Consider the following 11,494-nt stretch of genomic DNA (forward strand, 5'->3'; position numbering starts at 1 on the left):
AAACATGGTAACAACACCTAATTGTTATCCAGGCATCTCTGTTCTGTGGAGAAACTGAAAAGTCCAAGTGGAGCGAGTGACATCGTTTTGTAGTGAGAAAACATGGTAACAACACCTAATTGTTATCCAGGCATCTCTGTTCTGTGGAGAAACTGAAAAGTCCAAGTGGAGCGGGTGACATAGTTTTGTAGTGAGAAAACATGGTAACAACACCTAATTGTTATCCAGGCATCTCTGTTCTGTGGAGAAACTGAAAAGTCCAAGTGGAGCGAGTGACATCGTTTTGTAGTGAGAAAACATGGTAACAACACCTAATTGTTATCCAGGCATCTCTGTTCTGTGGAGAAACTGAAAAGTCCAAGTGGAGCGGGTGACATAGTTTTCTAGTGAGAAAACATGGTAACAACACCTAATTGTTATCCAGGCATCTCTGTTCTGTGGAGAAACTGTGTAATGTCTCCAATCTCCAATTTATTCATTCATGTTTATGTTGGGAGATGAATTGCTTTCTTTCTTCTCCACGCCTCAACCACAAAGCCATAGTCGTCACTGAACAGGCTTTTGTCCTCTTGGTGAAACTGTGAATCAGCAAACAGATTCTCTCTGTGTGTTCGAGAACAGAATGATGAGCATTAGACAAAAAGGAACAAGTTACATAAAGCTTGTACTGTACTGTGTTGAAATTATGTCCCCTCTGTTTTATTGCAGGGCACAAACATTCCCGGTGAACAGAGATGAAGAGATTGCATTGATGTCGACCACGATGACTGTCTGAAGAAACCCTATGTAAGCTGTATGGATCAATGTAACAAAAAAACTTACAAACCAACAATATTAAGGACAAAGTGTCTGAAACATTCAAACTTTCCCTAAAGTTGAACTTTAAGTGAAACAAATTTAGAAATGACGACAAATATTTCTTCCTCATACCTTTTATTGAACATCTCTACTGATGTGTACAGTGCATCCTTTGTTTTCTTAACAAATTCTATGAATCTAGACAAAGGAAAACAAATATTGAATGATTATTCAACTATGATACCAAGAACACAGACGATTAGTAGTTCAATTTCAAACCTCCACACCATACAAAATGTACTAAAAGAAATTGGTACCTTTTTTAAAGAGAGGTTTTATACATTGTACAGTTTAGGTCTTAAAGAACGGGACATCATGAAATGTAACATAAACAAATTGGCTAACATGTCAGAACTTGAAAACTAAACTGACCCATACAGTTGTGGAGGATGACAATGTATTTACAAATCCATTGAGGAGAGAATATTAAAGTGCTGTGTTGGGTTCTGAGACAAACATTACTGCACTATCACGTCATAAAAACATATTTACATACATACAGTCACCATGTGAACATACAGAAATATACACATCTCTCTGCAGCTCCAAGGCATGGACCACAGGGGCCATGGTGTGTGGAAGCGTTTTTTCCTGGCCCAGCTTCAACACACCAGGGTCATATTCATTAGGGCACTGAAAATAAACGGGTTTAAATCATTTTGCAACGAAAAAAGAAAATTAATGTCCAGTTTGTTCCCTTTGGTGCCTATGTTTAAATTAATCATGGTCTTAAATTTAGGCCAGATGTGTAAGTGCTGGGCTGAAACAAAAGCCTGCACACACTGCATCTATCCAGGACTTGCATATAGACAATCAGGGCTGAGTGGTGCCATTGATCTCCAGTATGGGGGTGGGCTCTTCCAACTGAGGGGCAGGTAGTATGCCCCCTGGGTTGCGGAACATGCGCCTGGAGCTTCTAGTGCGGGGCGGGGAGGGGGTGGAGGTTTTGCTCTGCAACTTGTTGTTGTGATGTGAAGGGGGGGAGCTGACTGGGGTGCGAGGGTACCTGCGAGAAGAGCGGGCAGGGGGGTCAGGGGAGTGTGAGGAGGGGGGCAGGGAGCTGCTGTAGCTGGGAGGGCTTCTAGGTGGTACAGAGGGGAGGCCCAGGCCTATGTTGCCAGGTGAGTCATGGTCTTCCTGAGGGGAATCCTACAAAGAGGGGAACCAAGTCAATACACACACACAATGTTCTCTAAACAGGTCCAAACAATACCTAAGGTGTAGTGGCTGTATTGTATTCTACATTGAGATATTGTAGTCATCCTAACAGCTGAATGAGGGTTGAGAAATAAAAATGTACAAACCCCCACAGTACCTCTGTCCATTTTATCGATTTAATAAATTAACATTTATTCAGACAAGGGTTTATTTAGTTATGTTTTGAGTCAAGAGAGTGATGGTGACAGATTTACATGTTTTTTGTTATTTCGAGAGTTACCTTTTTGAGGATGTAGAGTGCCACTGGATTCTTGCATTCATGTTCAGTCATAATTTTTGGTAAAACTCGAACTGAACAGGATGAAAAAGACATTGGATGAACACCTTTGGTGCAACACACATTTTTTATTTTATTATTATGAATAAATAAATAAAAGTTATTATTCGTTTTCTTACCTGCATGATTGATTTGGGAATAATCAGGGTGTTCTATTAAATGCCTTGGCAGGCCTGCCAAACCTTTGGGCTTCATTTCATTGATTTGGGAATAATCAGGGTGTTCTATTAAATGCCTTGGCAGGCCTGCCAAACCTCTGGGCTTCATTTGACGTTTCTGACGTTCTCTGCATAAGAAACGTACAATATATGTGAGATTAAACTGTGTGCTAAAATGATACAGTATACAACTGTTAAACCCTTTAGAGTCTAAGCCCTGTCTAAGCCAGGGGATAGGGGGTGGTGGGGGTGGGGGGTCTAAGCTAACATATGGAATCGTTTTAAGATGTTCATACCAAGGATAATTTTAGCTATTTAATTTTTTAGCAACACATCTGCCACGCTGATCCTCAACACTGGAGCTCCTCAGGGGTGCGTGCTCAGTCCCCTCCTGTACTCTCTGTTCACCTATGACTGCATGGCCAGGCACGACTCCAACACCATCAGTAAGTTTGCAGACGACACAACAGTGGTAGGCCTGATCACCGACAATGACGAGACAGCCTATAGGGAGGAGGTCAGAGACCGGGCCGGGTGGTGCCAGAATAACAACCTATCCCTCAACGTAACCAAGACTAAGGAGATGATCACCTACCAGGTGGCGTGGTGAGAATCTGTCTCCTCACCACGCGCTCTCACCACTGGTGTCCCCCAGGGCTCTGTTCTAGGCCCTCTCCTATTCTCGCTATACACCAAGTCACTTGGCTCTGTCATAACCTCACATGGTCTCTCCTATCATTGCTATGCAGACGACACACAATTAATCTTCTCCTTTCCCCCTTCTGATGACCAGGTGGCGAATCGCATCTCTGCATGTCTGGCAGACATATCAGTGTGGATGACGGATTACCACCTCAAGCTGAACTTCGGCAAGACGGAGCTGCTTTTCCTCCCGGGGAAGGACTGCCCGTTCCATGATCTCGCCATCACGGTTGACAACTCCATTGTGTCCTCCTCCCAGAGCGCTAAGAACCTTGGCGTGATCCTGGACAACACCCTGTCGTTCTCAACTAACATCAAGGCGGTGGCCCGTTCCTGTATGTTCATGCTCTACAACATCCGCAGAGTACGACCCTGCCTCACACAGGAAGCGGCGCAGGTCCTAATCCAGGCACTTGTCATCTCCCGTCTGGATTACTGCAACTCGCTGTTGGCTGGGCTCCCTGCCTGTGCCATTAAACCCCTACAACTCATCCAGAACGCCGCAGCCCGTCTAGTGTTCAACCTTCCCAAGTTCTCTCACGTCACCCCGCTCCTCCGCTCTCTCCACTGGCTTCCAGTTGAAGCTCGCATCCGCTACAAGACCATGGTGCTTGCCTACGGAGCTGTGAGGGGAACGGCACCTCAGTACCTCCAGGCTCTGATTAGGCCCTACACCCAAATAAGGGCACTGCGTTCATCCACCTCTGGCCTGCTCGCCTCCCTACCACTGAGGAAGTACAGTTCCCGCTCAGCCCAGTGAATACTGTTCGCTGCTCTGGCTCCCCAATGGTAGAACAAACTCCCTCACGACGCCAGGACAGCGGAGTCAATCACCACCTTCCGGAGACACCTGAAACCCCACCTCTTTAAGGAATACATAGGATAGGATAAAGTAATCCTTCTCACCCCCCCCCCCCCTTAAAAGATTTAGATGCACTATTGTAAAGTGGCTGTTCCACTGGATGTCATAAGGTGAATGCACCAATTTGTAAGTCGCTCTGGATAAGAGCGTCTTCTAAATGACTTAAATGTAAATGTAAATGTAATGATTGTGGACTACAGGAAAAGGAGGACCGAGCAACGCCCCCATTCTCATCGACAGGGCTGTAGTGGAGCAAGTTGAGAGCCTCAAGTTCCTTGGTGTCCACATCAACAACAAACTAGAATGGTCAAACACACCAAGACAGTTGTGAAGAGGGCACGACAAAGGCTATTCCCCCTCAATAAACTTAAAAGATTTGTCATGGGTCCTGAGATCCTCAAAATGTTCTACAGCTGCAACATCGAGAGCATCCTGGTATGGCAATTGCTCGGCCTCCGACCGCAAGGCACTACAGAGGGTAGTGTGTACAGCCCAGTACATCACTGGGGCTAAGCTGCCTGCCATCCAGGACCTCTACACCAGGCGGTGTCAGAGGAAGGCCCTAAAAATTGTCAAAGACCCCAGCCACCTCAGTCATAGACTGTTCTCACTACTACCGCATGGCAAGTGGTACCAGAGTGCCAAGTCTAGGACAAAAAGGCTTCTCAACAGTTTTTACCCCCAAGCCATAAGACTCCTGAACAGGTAATCAAATGACTACCCGGACTATTTGCATTGTGTCCCACCCACCACCCACCACCCGCAAACCCTCTTTTACGCTACTGCTACTCTCTGCTCATCATAAATGCATAGTCACTTTAACCATATCTACATGTACATACTACCTCAATCAGCCTGACTAACCAGTGTCTGTATGTTGCCTCGCTACTTCTACAGCCTTGCTACTGTATGTAGCCTGTCTTTTTACTGTTGTTTTATTTCTTTACCTACCTATTGTTCACCTAATACATTTTACGCACTATTAGTTCGAGCCTGTAAGTAAGCATTTCACTGTCGGCGCACATGACAAATAAACTTTGATTTGATGTACAGACAGAGAAGCATCCAGAAACATGTAGCGAGTGAGACAACCATCAATAAGCTAGTTCTTACTTCTTGGAAGGTCCCCAGCAGGCGCATACTGTAACCAAGGTGATGAGAAGAAAAATACCCCCGGTGGAGAGAATGATGTAGAGGGAACTCCTCCCTGTGGGGGGAACACAGGAGGGTCAGGAGGATAGCAGTGTCACAGGTTGTGTCCCAACTGGCACCTGTTTCCCTATTCAGTGCACTACTTTTGACCAGGGCCCATAGGGCTCTGGTCAACAGTAATGCACTATATAGGGAATACGGTTCTATTTGGGTGGTAACCACACAGGAAAATAAATGTCACAGGAGAGCTACTTAACAGTATGTTCAAGCAGAATTACAGTATGTACTTTCTCCCCCGTCCTCCCACTGTGATGTAGTCATGTACTGCATGTATAGCCAGTGATCGACTTCCCTCCCACGCATTCTGTTTGCTAATGGTACATTACAATAATGTTTTTTCCCCCTCTAGAGTGAGGGCTTTGGGTTTATTTTATTTTACAGAAGCTATCATGATTTGCATTTGCCTTTATTCACCCCTTCCCTAAAGTACAAGGACTTGCTTTTCAGTGAAGTATTTGTTTAATGCCCTAGGCTTGAAACACTGACTTGTACGCCTAAGAAAGCGCTCTGAGATGAAATTATGAAAATAACTTCAATTTTACTTAGTGAGTACTTACTAAAGAAGCCTATATCATGGGTTAGAGAGTGCGAGAGTATTACAGGAGTTAGCTAAATTTCTCCATCCTCATCCCTCAACTTTATAGCAAAGCAAGTGGTGGGGCTGCCATTTTACAGAAAGCCAGATTGCAGATTGTGGCTTTAAAATGCTGGTTCAAGCCTATAGTTCCACTGTTAAGCCTACTGTAGATAGTGAGTTTAATGGGCAGGCTCTTCATGCTGCCAATAGGGTTCTCCACCATGCAGCCGTAGATGTCATCATCCACCATCAGCACCCGCACAATTGTCAAGAGCTTCTGGTCAGGTGACAACTGTAGGCGCGTCTCATTGGTCAGCGGTTTACCGCCTTTCTGCCAGCTGTACTTGGCATTGGTTCCATTGTCGTGGGAGCAGTTGAGGGTAAAGTGCTCGCTGAGCTCCAGCACTGAGGAGGCCTCCATGTGGACATAAGGCCTGGATATGGGCTCTATGGAGAAGAAGCATAGTAGTCACACGTTTCTGAAATACCCCAATGAAAAGATTAGGATCTCTTGTTCGTTCAGGGTCAAAGGTTATGCTGATATAATGGTGACAAAATGCGTCACGAGTCAGCTAATGTACATATACAACTTCTCAGGTGACCCATGCGACAATAACTTCATAGGTTCAACACTGTTTGGGCTACTGTCTCTTGCACTTTCCTTGACAATTTAGCCTATTCATACAAATTCATGCAATTCAGCCCAGTCTTATGAATGAGAAATATAAACAAAAATGTCAAAAAGCTTTTGGTTTTGTCACAGACAATGCCAGAAGTCCCTGCAAGCAGTGCCTCTTTAATGCAAGTCATGTCACAGAGGACTATTCACCAACCAACTTAGTGACCTTAGTATCCACCCTGAAATTGGTAGAGTCATACCAAAGACTCCAAAAATGGTACTCAATGCCTCTGCTTGACACTCAGCATTAAAGAGATGGATTAGGGATAAGGTCCTGCAACAGACTAACATCCTGTCCAGGGTGTGTACTTGTATATCAAACTGCCTTACGCTACAGAATAAGGACATAGGCTACTACCCTATGGTCCATTCTGGCATGGACAAGGCTTACTTTTCCAAGGCTTACTTACTTACACTATGAACCACCTACCATCCACAGTTAGGTCGATACTCCCTTCTCCAGTGAATGTGTCATCCGTGATTGAAATCTCCACTTCGTAGGTGCCCTCGTCCGAGAGCTTGAGGTTGTGGAGCAGGAGGGTGCCATTCTCAAACACCAGGATGCGGTCCCGGTACTCGGGCCTCAGGTTCCCAATGATCTCGGTGCCAATGGACTGGACCACAGTGACAGGCTTGTCGTCCCTCTTCAGCTGCCACTTGATGACAGGCGCATCGGGGCTGGAGCTGCTGTAGCGGACGGAGAGGAGTGCCTCCCCGCCCAACGTCCCCCGGATCAGGGAGCCAGGGCTGGTGATGTTGACCCCCTCGACACTTCCTAGTCATAGAGGAGATGGAACAGACTGGATGTATAAGATCCACCTTATTGTATCTAGTCAATTTATTCAGGTTATAGTCTCCTGGAACATGTGTAAGCACCACCATACATATTATATTTTGCATATTTGTAATCATATTTGTATTCTTTATCTTATCAGATTAGAGTCAAATTACACAAATGTAATTTACACGCATGTGAGACAGATTATCTGACACATTACGCCACAGTAGGGCACAGGTAGGGCTCTAGCTACAATGCCACTTCAGGTTGTAACAAGTGGCTTTCAAATAGGCCAAGTAGCAAACCATCCAACAACAAGCTTTACCCAGATCGTGTACCCAAGGAGACTTGGCCCACTTCTTAATGGAAACGTACTGCCTTTCCTATTCCATTACTCTGTGAATGTTAGTGTTCTGAAGAATATTGGACTGTCCACAATCTCCACACCAGTACCACCATCCCAGCCGTAACTAGGCGGTCTTTGATTGAGTGGCATGCTTCTTTCCATTCATCGTTAACAGGTCATTGTCAGGGCATATGCTAAGCTTCCTCCTCTCAGCCCCTTAGCTATTTCAACAACATATTTCAAACAGTCTAAGTTATGGCCAACAGATTTTGCAGCAATACTTTCTGAGTTCATTGACCAGAGGTTTCATCTCTATGAGGGAAATAGCCTACAGTATGTGTTCAGAGTGGGCTAATAAAGTGAGAGCCAAATGACTGTATCTAGCTCTGCTGGCTGTTGTTGTGGGCGGTAGGCTGCTGATGACTCGACTGTGGGCACTGGGCCCCCTCCTCCATTGGGGCAGAGTGTGCTGAAGCGAGCCTGCGTGGCAGCACTGCATCGCCGTGGTAACAGCTCACAGTTCTCTGGGACCGCTGGGATGAGCTGACAAAAGTGGCGATTGTTTGGACCAACTTCCTCCCTGGCAGTCCATGAAAAGAGCCCTCAGAGCAAACACGAGATCCCCGATTGGCTGAGCCCGGAGACAGAGGACCCCAGTGATTCTGCTGATGACAACACAATCGCACCTCTTTCTATGCTTGTGTCTTCACACCTTTTTTATATATCTCATGTAAAGTTAGAATGATATATTTACAAAAGTATAGATGCTTCGTATATCTTCCCCTTTATGTTTCTAGGTCGTACCTCAATACCCTGAGCTCAGGTCCTTCACCAAGCAACATCTGCCCTTTCACCATGATCCTCTCTGCTTGGAGGATCCTCTGATTGTACCATTCTCACAGAGCAGTTTGGCTCCATGACATCACCATTCATACTGGTGGAGGACTTTGGCTAACCTGCTAAACCAACCGGAAGACATTTGAGTAGTGTAGTGCCCACATGGGCTCTACAGAGGTCAAATACAAAACACTTAAACTCGTTAAAGTCTAAACCTTGTGGGCTGGTTTCCCAAACCCAGATTAAGCCATCCTGGACAAAAAAAAATCATTCTCAGGGAAGAATGTCCATTGAAAGTACATTTTACTCCAGGACTTTTTCTGGGTCCTATTGTGACTGCTTTCTGACAAATAATATATCTTCATCAATTTTTAAATCCACAGATTATGTGTTGTTTTTTGAGTGTCATCAACTTGACTACAAAATGGTTTTCTAGTAATTGAGGATTACTGAACTGTGTGGCATTGTGCTTTCAGATTGAATGAAAATACACAGAGTGTACAAACATTATGAACACCTTCCTATTATTGTGTTCCACCCCATTTTGCCCTCAGGGGGGCATGGACTCCACAAGGTGTCAAACGCTTTTGACACCACAAGGTGTCAAAAGCGTTCCACATGGATGCTGGCCCATGTTGACTCCAATGCTTCCCCCATTTGTGTCAAGTTGGCTGGATGTCCTTTGGGTGGTAGACCATTCTTGATACACATGGGGAAACTGTTGAGCGTGAAAAACCCAGAAGCTTTGCAGTTCTTGACACACTCAAACCTGTGTGCCTGGCACCTACATGCATACCACAGGAGATTGGTGGCACCTTAATTGTGGAGAACGGGCTCATGGTAACGACTGGGGTGGAATTTGTGGAAGGGGTCTGTGTGATTCAGTTGGTAGAGTATGGCACTTGCAATGCTGGGGTTGTGGGTTCAATTCTCATTGGGGACCACTACAAACAAATATGAAAATGTATGCACTCTACTGTAATTTGCTCTGGATAAGAATGTCTATGTAAATGTAACATGCATCAAACACATGGTTTCCAGGTATTTGATGCCATTCTCCCTTCAGCAGCATCCTGTGCTGCATACCCATTCAAAAGCACTTCAATCTTTTGCCTTGCCCATTCTGAATGGCACACATACACAATCCATGTCTCAATTGTCTCAAGGCTTAAAATTCCTTCTTTAACCTGTCTCCTCCCCTTCATCTACACTATATATTGTACACTTCATCTACAATATATATATATATATATATATTTTGTAAATGTTTTATTTAACCTTTTATTTAACTAGGCAAGTCAGTTAAGAACAAATTCTTAATTTACAATGACTGTGAAAAGAGCAGTGAAGTGGATTTCACAAGTGACATCGATAAGGGATTGTAGCTTTCACCTGGATTCAAATGGTCAGTCTCTGTCATGGAAAAAGCAAGGGTGCCTATTTTGTATTTATTTAACCTTTATTTTATCAGGGAGTCATACTGAAACCGAGGTCTCTTTTACAGATGAACCCTGAATGACATAAATAACAGAAAATACACACATCAAAATATAAATACATAATGCAAGCAGAAAGAAAAACACGTTCATAAAAAAACACATTCATAAAAAATTTAAATAAAACACAATCAGTAATAAGGTCCTCAATCAGCTTTCTGAATTCACCTAGAGGTACCAAAACATCACATTTAAGAACATTTTGAAGATTGTTCTACAGATAAAGTGCAAAAAAAAAAAAGCTGATTTACCTAACTCAGTAGAGACCCAAAGAAACCAAAGGAATGTTATGTACACTCAGTGTAAGCTAATATATAATAAGGAAACGTTTATTTGCTTGTTTGACATGGACAAAGTAGGCATAATTGAACATGTTCTCGCAAGTAGAATATGAAAAACACAAAATGTATGTGTCCAACCTATCAGACAAAAAAATCTCTGTCAGAAACCATTTCCTTGTCCACTCCATTCTAAATACCTCCCACCCACATTGCCTTGCCTTGTGTTTCCCAAAAACAGGGGAAAGTTTCCCTTACCTGACTGGGACGAAACAAGGAGACACCAGAATAGCAAAAGTTGAGGAGCGGCTATGGCTTTTGAGAGAGCCTCTCTCTCTGCCTTCATCTTGGGTTTCGCACTCCGTTTCTGTCCCAGACAATTAGCATGATTTGTCCACTCTGGCCACGTCCCCCAGAGAGTGCACAGCCATTCCTCCTAGACAGGACTCCACTAGGACTGGGTGCACTGCACAACAAAGCAACGCACCAGCAGGCAAGAAAGAGTGATGTGTGTGTGTTTGTGTGTGTGTGTGGGGGTTGGTTGGTTCTTCTATCCTTGTGGGGACCTAGCATCCCCAAAAGTCCCTACAAGGAGAGAAAACAAGGAAAATTTGCCACATCCCCGTGTGGACAAAAGCTATTTTAAGCTTAGTGGTTAGGGTTACAATTAGGGAAAGGGCGATACCTAGTCAGTTGAACAACTGACTGCATTCAACTGAAATGTGTCTTCTGCATTTAACCCAACCCCTCAATCAGAGAGGTGCAGGGGGCTGCCATAATCAACATCCACGTCATTGGTGCCCGGGGGAACTGTTGTTCTGCTCTGGGGCAGAACAGATTTTTACCTTCAGCTGAGGTATTTGATCCAGCAACCTTTCGGTTACTGGCCCAACGCCCAAACCAATAGACTACCAGGGTAAGGGGTTAGTGGTTAGGGTTAGGGGTTAGGTTAGGGTTAGGGGTTAAGGTTAGGGTTAGGGTTAGGGCATGGGTGGGCAAACTTTTTGTCTTGAGGTCCACATCGGGATTTTGAAATTCAACGGAGGGACACATTTTTGGGGGGACCAATTGTTTGTTAAAATAAATTTGCAGTGGCCTCCCGAGTGGCACAGTGCTCTAAGGCACTGCATCGAAGTGCTTGAGGGGTCACTACAGACCCGAGTTTGATCCCAGGCTGTGTCACATTGGCCGTGCATGGGAGACCCATGAGGCGGCA

General features: G+C 44.6%; 1 protein-coding gene across 1 annotated transcript; it reads right to left on the reverse strand.

Moving 5' to 3' along the window:
- Nucleotides 1–922: 922 nt before the first annotated feature.
- LOC124000896 (hepatocyte cell adhesion molecule-like) lies at nucleotides 923–10,792 on the reverse strand. The gene is made up of 7 exons (XM_046307572.1): nucleotides 10,537–10,792; nucleotides 6,974–7,318; nucleotides 6,030–6,311; nucleotides 5,189–5,282; nucleotides 2,473–2,639; nucleotides 2,297–2,367; nucleotides 923–2,007 (listed from the first exon to the last, which is right to left on the reverse strand). The coding sequence occupies exons 1-7, from the start codon at nucleotides 10,622–10,624 to the stop codon at nucleotides 1,672–1,674; spliced, it is 1,383 nt and encodes a 460-aa protein (XP_046163528.1). The 5' UTR covers nucleotides 10,625–10,792; the 3' UTR covers nucleotides 923–1,671.
- Nucleotides 10,793–11,494: the final 702 nt, after the last annotated feature.

The sequence above is a fragment of the Oncorhynchus gorbuscha genome, linkage group LG16, assembly GCF_021184085.1.
Source record: "Oncorhynchus gorbuscha isolate QuinsamMale2020 ecotype Even-year linkage group LG16, OgorEven_v1.0, whole genome shotgun sequence".
NCBI classification, from domain to species: domain Eukaryota; kingdom Metazoa; phylum Chordata; class Actinopteri; order Salmoniformes; family Salmonidae; genus Oncorhynchus; species Oncorhynchus gorbuscha.

Excerpts from the sequence above, each read along its gene's own strand:
- LOC124000896 (XM_046307572.1), bottom strand. The coding sequence starts at position 10,624 with ATGAAGGCAGAGAGAGAGGCTCTCTCAAAAGCCATAGCCGCTCCTCAA. Across the intron at positions 6,312-6,973 it reads TATCGACCTAACTGTGGATG|AGCCCATATCCAGGCCTTAT; the intron begins GTAGGTGGTTCA and ends TCTTCTCCATAG. Across the intron at positions 5,283-6,029 it reads CATTAAACTCACTATCTACA|GGAGGAGTTCCCTCTACATC; the intron begins GTAGGCTTAACA and ends TTCCCCCCACAG.